The sequence below is a fragment of the Odontesthes bonariensis genome, chromosome 9, assembly GCF_027942865.1.
Source record: "Odontesthes bonariensis isolate fOdoBon6 chromosome 9, fOdoBon6.hap1, whole genome shotgun sequence".
NCBI classification, from domain to species: Eukaryota; Metazoa; Chordata; class Actinopteri; order Atheriniformes; family Atherinopsidae; genus Odontesthes; species Odontesthes bonariensis.
This window is the reverse complement of record NC_134514.1, coordinates 18,972,942-18,989,552: the sequence shown is the minus strand read 5'-3', so window position 1 is coordinate 18,989,552 and position 16,611 is coordinate 18,972,942. Positions and strand designations below refer to the sequence as shown.

The following is a 16,611-nucleotide window of genomic DNA, read 5'->3' as shown; positions in this document are numbered from 1 at the left end:
AAGCTTTACTCTTTAAACTGATTTGCTGTGAACATCAATCAATCAAACTTTATTTATATAGCCCTTTACAATAGCCAACTGGTACTCAAAGTGCTTTACAACAGGATAAAATGACTTAAAGATGTAATTCTACTGTACTCTGAATGACCAACAGTTTCTTTACACCTGTTTTCAATGTGCCACAACCGTTAAAACTAATGTAAATGGACACAAATCAGCAACGACTAAGTGGCAGTTGGATTTTTAATACAGATTTGTTGAAGCTGAAAGTATAATCCATTTAAAATCCCTCCAAAGGGTTAATAGTTTCTTCATAGTGCTCAACTTTCACGTTGGTCTGTGGAGGTTGATAAGCGACACATAACTGACGGCGGTTGGTTAACAACGGTCGTCGGTAATTTTATGACCGTCTGACGTGAATCACGCCCAGCCGGTCATGTTCCGTGTTTTGCTTTCTCCTCTGTTATATGAAGGGAGGGAGGGTCTCTGTGTGTGGGCGGATACAAACGCTGCGTGATTCACAAACCGTATTTGTTCGTACTACTTTGAGCGCCATCTTGTTTGTAACTCCTCTACGTAAGTGGTTGAGTCTCTACAGAGGGGGGATCCGATTACCCAGTTCCAGCTTTAGACTGGGAGCCTCTCCCTATAGTACACAGGCGCATATCGCATCCACGGTGCTGCTTTTCTCTGAAAATTTCAGCCAGTCTTTCCCACTGGACAGAAATGAGCATCGAAACGCTCCTGGAAGCTGCTAAGTTTTTGGAATTGCAAGCCCAGCAACAACAGAAAGCACGTGGTAAGTTCGTATTTTTCTACAAATATGTTTAATCTGATTCAGACGATGGGAAGGAATTACTTGTACATCTCATTTCACCGTTCAGTGAACGGCTCCGAGATTTATTTTCTGAATAAAAGACCAAACGATCTCATGTACCAGCCCTCATCATGAGCTCAATTCTATGTTCAGATGATTTGAATTAAAATATGACAAACCGCTGAGAGGAATGTGTCAGTCAGCCAGAAAAGATTTTAGTTTTACTTTCATATTCATTTCTGTGCGCAGAGGCTTTGGTAGGATTTTGTTTTCTTACTTGGTTTCGTGTAACAGTTTGTCTCTTAATCCAAATCGCAGCCATCTGAAACACCAGTGAAATATGCATGATTTTGCTGCAGTGTCAGGGGGTTACTGCATTGAAACCTGCTGCAGTTAACCTGCAAAAAGGCGGCATTACTGTTAAGTTGTCGGATCATCTCCCTTCTGTCTGCGCCTCTCTGTATATTTATGAAGAGATGCACACACAGCAACGAAACATTTACAATCAAAGCAGCATTACACGGAGGGATAAAGGGCGGTGGCGCTGGGAATGCCAGGCTCCTTTTATATAATGACCTGACAGCGTCCGCCTGGGATCAAGTAACCGCTTTACCTACATCGGTTGGTTTCAGTCACTCCCACTAGGTACAAATATTGAGTGTAGCTGAACTAAACTATCGTGTAACGACATGTTTTTGGGTGACTTTTGCCCTCTTTAGAAAAATAAAGAACAGAAATAACAGCAACAAACTCCTTATCCTTTCAGACGCTCGTGGAGGGCTTTCAGTGTCTGTCGATGACGCACTATCAACAAACCACGCCCCAGTTTATTAACGGAACAGTGACTCCGCCCATATCACCACGTGCGTGATGGGCAACCCCTCCCAGAGGTTGCTTATAAAGTAAGATGAGTCACTACTGTGTGCAGTCTGTAAAAGCTGCTCAACAAATGTAGTTTGCGCGCTGCTTCTCAGAAACATGGAGCATGTTCCACCATCAACATGGCCGCTCTTTATCCAGTCCCTCCAGTTAATGTAATTATGATTACAATGAATTGAATTCCAATTGTCTTGAATTGGACTTATTATTTAAGTGCCTAGAGATGACATTTGTTGTATTTGGTGCTATATAAATAAAAATGAATTGAATGTTGCATGCTACAACGTAAGTGTTGCCTCAGATTAGGAGCAACTGAAGAAGTGAAAGATCAGAATATGGCCACTCAACAAAGCTGATGCATGGCTGACTATATAACAACTCATCTGTGACAGCTGAACATATTATTCAGCCTCACTGTTGAGTTAAGTCAGCCTCTTGACAACATATGAGTAATAGTAGTCTCAAGGCAAACACAATAACCATGGAATTGTAATGCATACCATGAACCAGTTACAGGGAAGTGAGGCTGTTAATATCGCTCCGAGGACACAGAGATTCTTGTGTTTGAGTCATATGGCAGATTTGTTTAGGATGGAATAACAATCTGCCTACAGTCACGACCGCTAAGACATGCTAAAGTCAAATGGTTCATATCATTCTAAATTCTTCCTGCATACCAATATGCAGAAGATGAATTCTTGCATTTAAATGGTAAGCAGATTTAAAGGTCGGCAGCTGTAATGTTGTGGATGAATCCAGCTGTTTGCACATATGTGCCGTGGCTCTGGTGCTGCTGGCACGGACCCATTAGCTGTTAGAACAGGCTCAGAGTGAGAGCTCCTGTCTTTTTTTCCCCTCTCAGCTCCTCCTCCTCCCTTGCTGCATTGGGGGAGCAGAGTCTCCTCCCTCCTCCACTCTAGAGCAGGTCACTGTGTGGTGGAAAGTAGGCCAGTGTTTCTGTGTGCTGCTGCTGTTATATAAAGCCAACAGAAAAATGTGCTTTTTATTAGTATGTCACAGGTTCTTTATTTTAAAAGACACTTCAGTGCGTTTGTGTCCACATCACAATATAAAATCTGTCGTAACACAGTAGGTAACATCTTGTGAAAGCCGGCTAACACAGTAACTGGAACATCTTGTTCTTTCTATATTTTTTCTAACTTTGAAGAGAAGTTTTTTTTTTTCCCCCAGTGTGACTATATATATATATATATATATATATATATATATATATATATATATATATATATATATAACTTAAATTAGTGACATAATGGACTCCTTAAATCTGGTGCCATTAAAATGTTCCTCAGATTGCTTTTGAGCATAACATTTTCCTTCCTTTGAGAAGGACAAATCCATTCAAAAGCTGCAGAAGTCGTAACTAACTTCAAAGAGTCAATAGGAATATTTTCTTTGCTTCACAGAGTAACACATTTGCAGCTTTTTAGTTGTAATATTTGGACTAAGCCTCGGAGAAAAGGTTTGTTTGCCAGTGGAGGATCAAAGCTAATGTTTCTGAACTTTGAACTGTAACAGCTGGACAAATACAATTCTGGTGCATTTTTCTCAGCAGGGGGCTGTGGGGAGAATCTATTACTATTTTATTTTCTTCCCCAGAGGGTTCAATTTAACCCAGATGACTTGCACTAAACACCGACTTATGAAAAGCTTCTAGCTTCAGAAATATTGGAGTGTCCAACACACTGAACCTGCTTCTGATCTAAATCAAGTAATACAGAGACTGATGGGTGTCTTAGTCTTGTCTTGTCCATGCTTGGTTAGTGGACTGCGACTGGGATTGCATTAAAGCAAGATGAACGTCCATTAAGGCGGCACGCTTCTTTTGCTAGAGCTCACTTGTAGCCATGAGCAAGATGTTTCAAATGTGATACACACTCCTTAAAGTAATAAAAAAACAAAGTAAGATCACATGACAATGAATGAGGATCAGCCAACAAAGTAGCACTCACTACTGTTGTTGAAAGATCTTTGTTTCCATCTTTTTAAAGTCTTTATTTGTCATTACTGCTGGGTTAATAAACTGAAACCTGCTTTGTGCCACTAACAGTCATTTCCACAAGGTTTTGGCAAAGTTAGAATAGTGTGTTGTTGCCACAAGTGAATACACATGTGGCTTAAAAATCTTGCACGCTTAACTTGATTCTGATTTACTATAATTAGGACAACCAGGATTAATGTCACTTAAGTGGAAGTAGGCCTCGGATTTTGAGTGTTAGACTGCATTATGTCTCCTTAGTTTATTTTCTCCAAATGTTTTAGACGTTCTTTACGCTGAAGAACTGAAATAGATGTGAAATTTAATTTAACAGATTCCTGAATAGCTTAATCGGGGTCTCACTTTTCTTATTTTTTAAGTTTATATAACTAATTTAAATGTAGCTAATCCGATTGTTTGTTCCAGTAAAAGCAGAGTGTGTAAATGAAGAGGCTGTTAACCAACCTGCTTTGTTTCTTCCATAGAGGATGAACTGAAGGAAAAGCTGCAGCAGAAGACAGAGTGTAGGTACTCTGATGTCAACTACCACTCAACAGTCCACATCAACAATGTTTTTAAGGCAGAGGAGCTCCGCATTGAGTGCCACCCGGCACCCATACCACCCTCTCTGCCTCCCCCATCCATGCCTGTTACCGTCATCCCTCTCCCCATCGTCACCCCTAACCCAGCAGGCTCCCCGACTCTGCCCGTTACCACACTTTCACCTCCAGCTGCTCCTCCGCTTGCCTCCCCGAAAACAGACCCTCACTCTCCTCAGGAGCAAGGTGCCCCCACCCTGCTGTGCTCTCCACAGCCCAAAACTGACCACCCCCCCTCTATGGTGACCACCAACCACAGGCAGCCAATACAGAACCATCACCAACACTCGCAGCTCGTCGCCCAAACTAACAACACTACACTGAACCAACAGACAAACCAGCAGCTGGTTCAGCGCTACCCTGGTTCAATCGTCTCAGTCCCACAGCAGCACGCCTTACTGCCCCACGCAGGCCCTTTGCTTCAGCCGGCTCCGCCACAGAATGGCCCCATCAGCCGGGGGAGTCCTACCGAGGACAGCCGCCATCTAGACAGTAAAAAGAGGCCTGGAGGGTAAGTCTAAGGGTTTTTGTCCATCGGTTCATAAAATATCAGACAAAACGACTTGTTCAGGGGTAAAATTAAATGTAAGACCTAAAGGAACAGGTAAAATGTGGCGTTTGTAAAGCTCAGGTGGTAATGGAAGTGCTAACAGACTAATATGATCAATCATTTTCTGTGAAGTCGGGTCCAGTTTATCAAATCATTTCTAAATCACTAATTGAAGACTTTAAGTATACTTTGTGTGCTAGTTATCCAACTACAATGATAAAATTGTACATTAAATGGGACATGCGTGACAGGCTATACAGTTACAGAGCTATCTGCTGGAAACAAAGTAGGAATTGGATTCTTTGGTTGATTTTGAATATTTTTGTCATGTTGCCCTTTTGGACTTTAAATTCTTAGCATGCTACCATCTGTGCTCTTACAGGGCAGGCACAAGAGAAGTGCATAACAAGCTTGAGAAGAACAGGTGAGTTCAACCTGTCTATTTGAATACAGTTTACTCGTCACCTAAAGGGTCATTTCCCAGTGAGAGTGTTTCAGATTGTTCTCCGAAACGGGCCGATGCCTTTTCATATTAAGCACTTTATCTTTCATGAGACCGATCTTTCAATCAATATAGTCATGTTATCTTTAACCTAATTGTGCTTCTACCATTCTTGCCTTTTGTCCGTCAGACGAGCACACCTGAAGGAGTGCTTTGAGACTCTGAAAAAGAACATCCCAAACATTGATGAGAAGAAAACCTCCAATCTGAGTGTCCTGCGAAGCGCACTGAGATACATTCAGGTGAGAGCATACTTTGAGTGATCAAGCTGTTTTTTTGGCATTTCATCACGTCATTTATTTTAAGTTATTTTTTTACAACAGATGAGGTTTAACTTCGCTTTTCAGTCCTGTCACACAGCTTTATAATATCTAGTATTTGTTGTACCTGCCTTTAGTAACATATTCAAGCCTATTAAGCCATTACCAACTAGTAAGCATTAAGCCTGCACAGAGCATTCATCGTGTGTATCTTGCTAAGACTTGCGAGTAAAGGTTTAGTGACACTTGGGCTAAATATAAACAGCGCAGTCTCCGTTGTTAAGAATCGATGCACAACTTGGGCCGAGTGTCGGGTACACACAAAAGGCTGCTCCTAGTAAAAGTGGGACTGCAGCTGTTCAGGATTCATTAAACTGGCTCTCAAGAGATGGTACTGAATAGATCTCAAAATGTCTTCATTTGTCAGACCAACTAAAACCCACATGAACTCAGTTTATTACTGTAGATGAAAAATCGACTCGTCCGAGGGTTTTTAAAAAGTGTATTTTTTTTAGTTAATTTCATGGGGATGACAGGGATTTCAGATTAAAGAACCAAAGAAACTAGGTTTCATCATACCAGAGTATACATACGAGTTTCACATCCTGCACAGTCTTGTCCATCATGAGACGAGGCTGATGGTACTAAGACTATTGGACATGGGTTATAAACTATTTATCAATGAATGAATGCTTTCATAATTATTGGAACACTTTTTTTTAACATCGACACAAAAAAAGCTCATTGACATGGAATCTATGAACATTTTACAGGTTGTAAGATTAAGTTATTCTCTCCTCACTTGCCTCACTTTTGCTTGTTGCTCCTATTGAATCGGATCCTGTTGTGTTTCTGGTCATTTGTGTTTGTGTACATGTGTTAGTTGGGTACACACTGTGAGATCAGTATCCTGGTTGTAAACATCTGGTGCAAAAGTCCACCACTGGCCCACTTTAACTCTTGCAGACATGGACTGTGGGTCCCTTTTTTCCCTCCTGGACATAGACCCTGTAGGGTGCTAATGAATCTTTCACACATTCTTCCATTTGTTAAGGGCAACACCAGGTTTTAGAGGTGCACCGGAATGAAAATTTGTGGCCGAAACCGAATAATAATTAATCACTTGGCCGAATACCGAAACCGAAACCGAATATTACAGTTCAGTTAAGTTATCAAAAGTTAGATTTTTCACCATTTTTAAATATTGCTTAAATCTACGTCTTACAATAAATGTTTAGACATGTTTTTCAAAGAAAATAAATGTTTATTTGAAATCTTCAAAAGTTATTACTAATAACTATAACTAATAACTAGAGATAAGTTTCATTAATTCCCATTTTCAATTAATTCTGGGTTTTTTTTTCATTCATTTCATACAACAAAAAATACAACATATTATAAAAGCGTTCCAACACAAAAATGTAAAAACATGCAATATAACAAATTATCTGAGTGTCCTTTTTGGCATAGAGTCTAGGTAGCCTGCTCCTTCAGGAACAGTGGCAGCATTTTTTGTAGTTTGTGTGTTTTGCCTTTAAGTGATATTTTAGACTGAAACTACTACGGTGAGAAGACAATTCAACTTGGCTCTAAATGCAGGAGTTTTTTTTTAAATTTATTTTGAAATACATGCTTTTACGTGGAAACAAGTAAAACAGGAAGTAGCGTCGGTTAGCTCCGAGAGCTTCACACAGAGACCGAGGAGCACCTGTAGCGTGATGTTACCTGCTAGTTTATTTTTATTTTATTACTCCATGCTTGGTGGTGTTTGCTGTAACTGTGTGACTGTGATGCAGAGGAGAAGTGTAAGTTAAAGAATCCTAGTTCTGACCGTGAAGATTGCCTCTGGGGAATGACTCTGCCGTTGGTTGAGAAGCAGCTAAAGTGGCCAGTATTACTTTGATTATTTATTGGTACCAGCGAAAATGCTAAGAATGCTATTTCTTTAAGGATTACAACAACTAATGTTGTCTTTTACTTTGTTTACTTGAACATTTAGTTATACGGTGTTGATGTGGCGTTAATAAATATCTGTGAAAAGAACCGGAGTCTCGCATTGAATCAATGGGCGGCATATTGGCAGAGTTTACAGATGACTTTGGTTCTGTCGACTCCGTCGTCTGGAAGTGGATAATTTTGCGTCACCACTATTCGGCCTCCGATTCGGCCTCCGATTCGGCCACTCATTTGGCTTTCGGCCGAAAGCCAAATGTGTTTTTTTTTTTGCGTTTTCGGCCGAATATTTTCGGTTGCCGAATATTCGGTGCACCTCTACCAGGTTTTATGAGAAAGATGTCATTTTAAATATTGCAGCAATGTAACAGAGTACACGGTGCTTATATTAACTGAAAGAAGCAAACTTGTAGTTGTTACTATCCCACATTATGTAACTTTAGTGGATTTTTACTTGAGTTAACATCAAAGAGGACAAATGTGTTGCTGATTTGCTGCACTGAGAGGCAGCGGTCTGTTTAGTTTTCTCTGCCTGTGGATACTAAAGGCTCTAGCATGGTTGCCGCGTCTGCTCGCGCAAGCGGTGTTGATGACGTCACGAGTTCGTGCCCGCCATAGGACCCTATATAGTGGCGCAAGTCGTTGCGCGCCAGTAGTTGCAATTTTCTCCGTCACAGAGGTGGCGCTGCTACGTGAAGGTTACCTCTACTCTACAAGCACGAAAGTGGAGAAGAAAACAATGCCGCTGTCAAGAGCAAGAATACTGTAATTAATGATACTGCTGCAGTATTCGGATCATTTTAATTTTTTAATTCAGTTAATAGAGGTGAAGGTTTGAAGCCCCCGGCATCAACAGAGTCTCTGCCCTCTTCTTTGCTTTCACGTATCTGTCCCGTAGCTTCTTCCACACATTCTTACAGAACTCTCCCTCTTTCCCCAAAGTTCTGCCCATCTCTGTGCACCAGTTTTGGGAGTTTACGTGCTCCCTGTGCTGTTTCACTGCAGTGTCGTACAGCTGCCTGTACAAACGCACCTCCTCACTGAGCCTGGTCTCACATCGGTCCATCCGGTTCGTTGTGCTCGGCGCCGCCAAGTTACAAAAATCGACTGGTGCACGACAACGCGCTGCGCCGTCTTTTCAAGGGAAGCGCCATGCCTGAAACGTCATTTTGACGTCACGGTCCACCACCGCCGTGACAGACGCGGCAACCATGCTACCGCCTTAAGGGGGAAACTAGGACGGCGTGGGGGCCTTGCTCATCACGCAGTCTCCCTATGCCCCTCCCAGTGATTTAGCAACCTGCTCTGTGTGTTGTGTTCAACTGGCAAATTGTCCTGCCTATCTCCACTGTAAAGTCTCACCATGTCGAGTTGTGCATGATTTACAGTTCATGTATCGAGGTCACAATAGTCTAGCTGCTCTTATCAGTGTACTTGTGCGTCCATCCCCGTCATAAAGGTCCTTTTTTTCAATCTCTGAGCAGAAGTTTTTCTTGGAATGGGTAAGATGGGAACTGTCAGTGATAGAGAAACACGTGCACATAGTAGTATTTTGACAGAGCTGGTACGTGTGTGTCCTGCCAGCACACACTCCCCTGCCCTCCTGTTTGTTGGCAGCAGTGAAGCAGCTTGCACACACAGACCAGAGGAGGTTCACATAAGAGGCTTGAGGATCAGCATCCATTTCATTGATCTTGCATGTTATCACAAGTATAAATTAAGTGGAGACTTATCAGGTGGATCCTATTAGGTTTTGACCACTCGGAGGACAGCTACATAGCTCAACTTCTTCATTACATCTTACCTGAGAATGACTCAGCAACTATGAGCAGTAGGCTGTGTTTTTATTCTTTCAATTAAGAATAGTAACTCATCTGGGTTTTTACTTTAAATGTGTCGCACTTTGCCTCTAAAAACCGTTTACTTGTGCCTGTAGTGCAGAAAGCTGAGACTGTAAAGTAAGCCCTGATGCATTAGCGCTCCTCCTCTCCACTCCCCCTCCCTCTCTCTATCTTGGCCCTCTGAGCTTTTATGGCCACATGAGCAGCAAGCACATGGCTAGCCGGAGCCGCGTGACGTCACCCCCCCCCCCCCCCCCCCCCCCTGCTGGGCCCCTACCCAGTGCTGCAACAGGCAGGACTTGCTGTACAACTAGGCTTAACAGCAGCAGGGAGGGAGCATGGAGTGGTAAACACAAGGCTCAGTTTACTCCAGTCGCACTTCATTTCCCCCTCTGGCTGAACTTGTTCCTCCACTGCTTGTCCTTAAATGCCAGTCTGGTAAATGCTGTGAGATCTAAGCGATAAAGCCTAAAATGTGGAGTTGTTTCAATATTTAGCGTTTATTCGTTGTGCAAACAATGGCATATTTCCTTTTAGGCCTTGCCTTAAATAATGTCCTCCTTTGTATCATTCAAAGCTGAACAATTACAAAAATGTCAATCTGCCTTCCTTGTTTGTTGTGATCAGTGTGCTTTAATGTTACTATGGTCCTTCTTTATAGTTTAACAAAAAAAGTCTTGATTAAGTACATTGTAGTATTAATTTTATTCTTTTATAATTTCACAGAGAAAACACAGCCAAGCTTGATGGTTGCAGATTAGCGTGTCGTTAGTGACAACACAGCTATATTAACTTCTGACCAGTTTCTTCCCAGCTAAGATCGGGTAACTAGGCCAGCTATGAGTTACAAAAGCTTGTACACGTAAAGTAGGTATTCCTCTCCGCAGACAAGCCTTTAATTGTTGTAGGTCAAGCACCACGTGAATTCTCCATTTCAGCTTGAAGGCGCAACAAAACGAGAGTTTATAGTTACCACAGTGTCACAAGACCTGTGCAGAAGCCTGATCAGCCAGCCAGACTTAGCAGCATGTCTGCAACGTGGCTCCTGTGCTTCTGGCCCTTTAAGAAAATCCAGCCTTGTGCTGCCTGTCCCTGCTGCTGCAGAAGTGAGTCAGAGTACAGCTTGTATTCCTCCCTTTCAATCTGCCCCCCCTCTTCCCTTCTCTGGGGGCCATGTGCTCAGCACTCGCATTGCTTGTGACAGCACTTGAGCAGTGTTTACCTTGCTTGCACACACACAGTTCAGCCTCACTCTGTTCTAATCTAGATTTACACACAGCAACAAAGCTGAGGTGAGTCCTCATGTCATGTGCAAAGAGGTTTCTTGGCACCTTGTGGCCCACCAACATGACAATGGAGTCGTGTGATCCGTCTGCTACAGACTTAGTTCTCAGGTTTACGTGGTTAATCTCTCAATAGCGGTTTCTAAAAAGATGACCATGCTGTCGGCTTTGTCCACCACCAGCTCTTTAAAGGAGACTTCCGTGGGTCTCTGTGTTTGTGGAACATTTCCTTATTTTCTCTCATTTCTTCTCCATGAGTCATAGTTTTAAACATGCACTGCTGTGCCACCACTCACGTAAGGCTGCGTGCAGGTGAGGAGGCGGCAGCCAGACCTTTTCGGAGCACGTCACATTTGTTTCAGCCAGACAGACTTTTAAAATCAAGGTTTAAACGTTAGCATCATTAAACACCAAACAGCACCGTTAGCCCATTAAAGTATCCATGTTAAGGTTTCTAGGGAAACATTGGGAGGTTTTAAGATGTTTCCCTGACAACCAAAGATGGGGGCAGCTTAGTACATTGTATGCAGACTAAAGATGATGTTGCAGCCTTCACACTGATGCATGGAGCTCCACAGCTGACAGGGAGTGCTGCTGATTCTCACATCTGTCTAAAGAGTGTATGATAAGGAAGTGTTCATCAATGAAGTATTTGTTCTTTCCTGCTCATTAAGCCCTGAAATGTAGCTTAAATCAACATAGAATTTCCATTATTCTAGAGATAATTTTATTCTCTGAACATGTTCCATTTGAATATTTTTGACCGAGAATAGATGCAAAGTTTGAACTCCTATTACCTTCAAATAGCATTTAACCATACATTTTACATCTCATTACCTGTGCTACACATCTCAGACATTTAACAATATTCAATGGAGACATAAACAGTTTGTTTTTTATTTTTATATATATATATATATATATATATATATATATAAGATTAAATAGCTGTCAGAGTCCAGTGGGAAACAACAAAAGTACAGACCACTTGCCCCGTGCGTCCCTAATCCTGGATAAGAGCTAGACAGAGACAGGTGCTGAATCTCACTGGGACCGCCTTTTGTCCTCTTTTGCTATTTACGTACATGTGCGTTGTACAGTGCATGTACACAGCATGCAAGCATGTAAATGGAGAAAAGCCATAAACAACCCTAAGCTTAAAAATCCCCTTTTTTGACATTTACAGTACTCTCACATACATATGAACACTAACAGGAAGTCCACCCTTTCAGTACATGGCTTTATGATTCTGAGTCCTCAGGTTTCAGGTTTTCACAGTCACTTCTCAGGTTTTTCCTCAGTGAGGCCATCGATTTTACAGAATAGATTGAGTAAGCTGTATTCAGTGTTTAATTAACAATTTGTTTAGTTATAACGCTCAATAAAATAATTATGTGGTGTGTTTTTGTTTGTGTAGCCTTGGTTGGTAATTGTTTAGCCGGAAAGAGTTGCCTCAAATAGTGGGCGCGTTGTTGATCATAGTCTCTTTCAAGGAGATAATCTTCTTGGCTTTTGTTAGAATTTTGGTGAGGTTTCAGGCTTTCTTTAACTTTTCCTGCTGTGTGCACGGGAGTCTTGCTCAGTCAGCTGGTAAAAGGGAAACTGGGTCACATGGAGCTACTGCCAGGAAGCACCTCCTCCTTTCCATACTTGTCTCATTCATCCCTCCCTCCTCCTCCTCCTCCTCCTCATCCTCCAGGCTGTAGCTCTGTTACTTTGCCCACTGCACACAGCCACGTTTTTGGGTTTTGTTGGAAATGTTCCTAATCAATCTGCAGTGAAAAAAAACAAAAACAGAACACGCCTCATATTGTATTTATTCAAAAGCCAATCCTGTCTTGTGGAAAAACAATGTTTAGATCACTGAGCTGTTGGAAATGGTGGAGGAAGTATGTCATGATAAATATAACTGATCTTACCCGAATAATATTAAGTTAAATTAATTAGACTTAATTAAGTCTAATACATCTAAAATAACAGTAACCAAAACTACATTTACCCCATATTTACTGGTGGTACTTAACAGTAGTGTAAGGTTACTCTGGCCATGACTTAATGAACTAACAAAGAGGCCATTCTTCAGCCAAAGCCAATTTTAAAGAAAGATTCTGTTTCTTGAAATTTGTCTTGGTTAAATATTGGTTAGTTAAATATTGCTGACAAAAAATATCCCATGGACTCTTCTCTTAGTGTAATAATTTTAACCATTTTCTGTTTGTCTCATTTCCCCGTTCAGACACTGAAGCGCAAAGAGAAGGAGTACGAGCACGACATGGAACGATTGGCCAGAGAGAAGATTGCCACCCAACAGCGACTAGCAGAGCTGAAGAACGAGTTGAGCCAGTGGATGGATGTGATTGAGATCGACCGTGCCCTGCGACAGACAGTACAGCCAGAGGAGGACCAGGCTTCAACATCCACAGCCTCCGGTAGGTGGGCAGAGTGGATTTAGTGGGAGTTTGAAGTCCGTGTGAAACTGCATGTTCTTACAGACCTCAGAGCACAGTCCTGCTTTTGTTTTAAGAATAAATAAAAATTTGCCTGCCCAATGTTAACTGTTTTGACTTTTTCAGCGAACCAAACTTTGAAAATATTACAGTGGATCATATGTGTACATCACTGTATCTACTACTTTAATTATTTGTTGTTTCAGAGGGGGAAGACATTATGGATGACGACCTGGATGAAGAGACCACACCGAAAGCACCGACTGCCTTACCCACTGTGCCTCACATTACGAAAGCTGAGACTGCAGCACACAATCAGACTCCAAGCCTGACACCTGCCACCACTACCTCCATCATCACCCAGCACATCTCCATCAAAAACAAAGCCACCCTGCGCCAGCTACAGCCACCATTAATGACTCCTCCACAGCCACTGTCCAGACCTGCAGCTCCATCACTAACACTAATGACCACTACATCCAGCACACCCACCACTGCCAGTCAGTCCTTGATCCCCACCCATACACATATGGTGACCACGCCCACTTTACATCCTACAGTTATTGCCCATGCTTCAGTGTCCCACCCCTCAGTCATCCAAACAGTGAACCATGTAATCCACGGAGGTTGTGCCAAACATGTTGCCCACCTGGCACCCTCCACCACCACCAGCTCTGTGCAGTTAGCCCCTAGTCACCAGCCCATTGGCCACATCACTGTGCACCCAGTGGCTCACCTGAGCCAGCATATACCTGCCCTCTACCCGCAACCAGTGGCTGTCACACAGCCAGCTGTGGTGGGTCATATCACTCACACATTCAACCATGCCCACCCTCAGGTGAACGGCACCGCCCCTAACCAAGCAGCTGCCACCATTGTTGGTAAGCAGACAACAGTAAGCACCCAGATGATGGCACACCACCCGCAGCTGGTGGGTCAGACAGTAATTAACCCTGTGACAATGGTCACTATGCCCTCCTTCCCCATCAGCACTCTGAAGCTGGCTTGAATGCTGCCATCAAGACTGCTGGGCAGTAGATGAAGATACCATACACATGGGGAGAACTCCAAAGCTCTGACCAGGTTATCAACAGGCCCACATTTAGGATGGGAGAGTTGCAGAAGACCCTGATGATCTGAAGAGTGACTATAATTCAGAAGCATTACAGGAGACATGAAGCCGTGAACAATACTAAGACGAAACATAAACCTCTGTCAATACTGGTCTGCCACAACTTCCTAAAAACAGAATCCTGAATTTAGGATAGACCAGGCTGCATGTGGCTGACAGTCATGTTACCTGTGTGTGGTCATACACAGCGGGCAGACGTGCAGATTTAGACCATCACTTCCTATCTATTGTTGCAGATAATGAAGCAGTAGTTACTCTCATGAGCTTCACAGAAACAATTTCACACAGAAAAATGTTGTGCTGCCTTTATAAAGGCAGACAGCGTAGGATCTGAGAGCTGGACCGCCATAAACAGGGGAGCTCCTCCCTTCCAGCAGCAGCACATGCCGTCAGCTGGAGCTAAATCATGGACTGAACTAAACACCCCCGCACAGGAGCAGCAGTCATCAGTGACGGTGCATACAGCAGCAGCGCCCCCTACTGCCTGTTTGTGGTCAGTGTAACAGTACTATCTCTGTGATGATGGAAAAAGTATAATACTGATGGATATTAATCGTATAACAACCACTTTGGTCAAATTTTGTGCAGTTTTGCCAGGGTTTGGTTTTGACAATCAAGATGTCACTTATGACTCATTTATGTCCTTTAAACATAATTATGATTGTACACCGGGCACAGTTAAGATACAGCTGCTACTACCTTTCATATACTTCTACGTCATTTTACGTCACCAGAGACACAACCGATGCAGATATATCCGCCAGCCAAGTTTAGTTAGTTTGAACATGAAAAAAAAGGTCCATACAATTAAGTAAATTTTGTCTATGCTGTGTTGTACTGAAAGTGATGGGATGTGTGTTTGCATGTTACAAATGCATGCCGCGATTGTGTTAAGTGATCTCTCTGAAAGCCAGAACCTGACGTTGTGTGCGTATAAACTTCAAGTTACTGTAGAAATGTGTCAGATTGTGGCAACGATTTGAAGCCATGTAGGTGGGACTTTAACAGCAGACATAAATTCAGTTAATGTGTGTAAATTTAAGACCATCCTTTTACAAAGCCAGCACTGTGAACATTTCTACTGTGTAAATGAGCAGCCGACCTGCAGTCTGACATAGCACTTAGCAGAGCAGCAGTAAGCCATGCTCTCCAAAACTAATCTGAATGTACTGATCTGAGAACAGATGTGGAGCAGCACACTCCGCAGGAGTCACTATTTTTTTTTTTTTTTTTTTTTTCAAAAAATGCGACTACATTATAAAAGCAAGTGTACATAAAGTGTAACTTTTTTTTTTCTTTTTTAAATTTTAAATCTACTGTTGCTTGTTTCATCTGATGAATAACTTTTGTTAAATGTAACTTTACAATATAGCCCCCCCCCCCCCCCCCCCCCCTTCTGGGACCATGTACAGTGTGTGTGAGGGGATTACAACTTCAAAGACCTCTTCCCATCAAATTCACCCACATTTTAAAGTCTTTGCCCCTTACTTTTTTTCCCCCTACATTGTTCTATTGCAATTTTATTACAGCAGGGACTTATTTTTTTTGCTCCGTTTCTACTGCAAGACGAAGCACCCTTCTCCCACGTTTGGATTTCACGTTAATCATCCCGGGAAACTGCATTTTGGAATTGTATTGCAGCAAAACTAATGTATAAAAAAAGTTAACAGGGAAAAATATACTTGAAGAAGCAACAGTATCATGTGTGTTTTCCCTATGGAGAAAGTTCAAATGTATATAGCCTGTAAATGTTGGGCTGCGTATATAGATTTAACTGTATTATGTAAAAGAAAAATACTCTGGAGAATATGTTAAATTTAAAATTTATAAAAAATACATAATAAAATTGTACTGTTTACAATTACCATGATCTGCTTCTTTAAACAGTTTCTTTATAACAACTGAAGACTAGAGCGAACACTCGCTCCATTCAACATGGAAAAACCAGTTATAAATTTAAAAAAAGTTTTCACTGCTTTAACAGTTTGTGGTAGATCTAAAAGGTGTTTGACAGTCGCAGATGTGCCAAGAAGAAACCATGATTTCAGGTTTGTGAAGCTTTGTGCAAACTCACAAGGCACATAAGAGGTGTTAGGCTGGCCTGAATTAAATCTAGGGAGGGGGTTTCAGCCTCCAAAGAAGGAAGACTAGTAAAGCCATCTGAATGAAACTCGACTCTTGAGAAAAAGAAAACCTACATACAGTAAAACACGGCTGAGATAATATCATCCTGTGGGGCAGCATTGTTGCCTCCCGTACTGAAGATACTGAAGGAATGATTAAATCAGATGAATAAGACATTTGAGTCTAATATGTCAGACAGCCATGTTTGAGGTGAAGGTATTTGGA

General features: G+C 42.1%; 1 protein-coding gene across 1 annotated transcript; it reads left to right on the top strand.

The window, feature by feature from the left end:
- Positions 1-539: 539 nt before the first annotated feature.
- mnta (MAX network transcriptional repressor a) lies at positions 540-16,123 on the top strand. The gene is made up of 6 exons (XM_075473513.1): positions 540-799; positions 4,181-4,805; positions 5,227-5,268; positions 5,477-5,588; positions 12,920-13,112; positions 13,337-16,123. The coding sequence occupies exons 1-6, from the start codon at positions 727-729 to the stop codon at positions 14,137-14,139; spliced, it is 1,848 nt and encodes a 615-aa protein (XP_075329628.1). The 5' UTR covers positions 540-726; the 3' UTR covers positions 14,140-16,123.
- Positions 16,124-16,611: the final 488 nt, after the last annotated feature.

Coding starts and splice junctions, on each gene's coding strand:
- mnta (XM_075473513.1), top strand. CDS start 727: ATGAGCATCGAAACGCTCCTGGAAGCTGCTAAGTTTTTGGAATTGCAA. Junction 5,269..5,476: donor AACAAGCTTGAGAAGAACAG/GTGAGTTCAACC, acceptor TTTGTCCGTCAG/ACGAGCACACCTGAAGGAGT. Junction 5,589..12,919: donor GCGCACTGAGATACATTCAG/GTGAGAGCATAC, acceptor TTCCCCGTTCAG/ACACTGAAGCGCAAAGAGAA.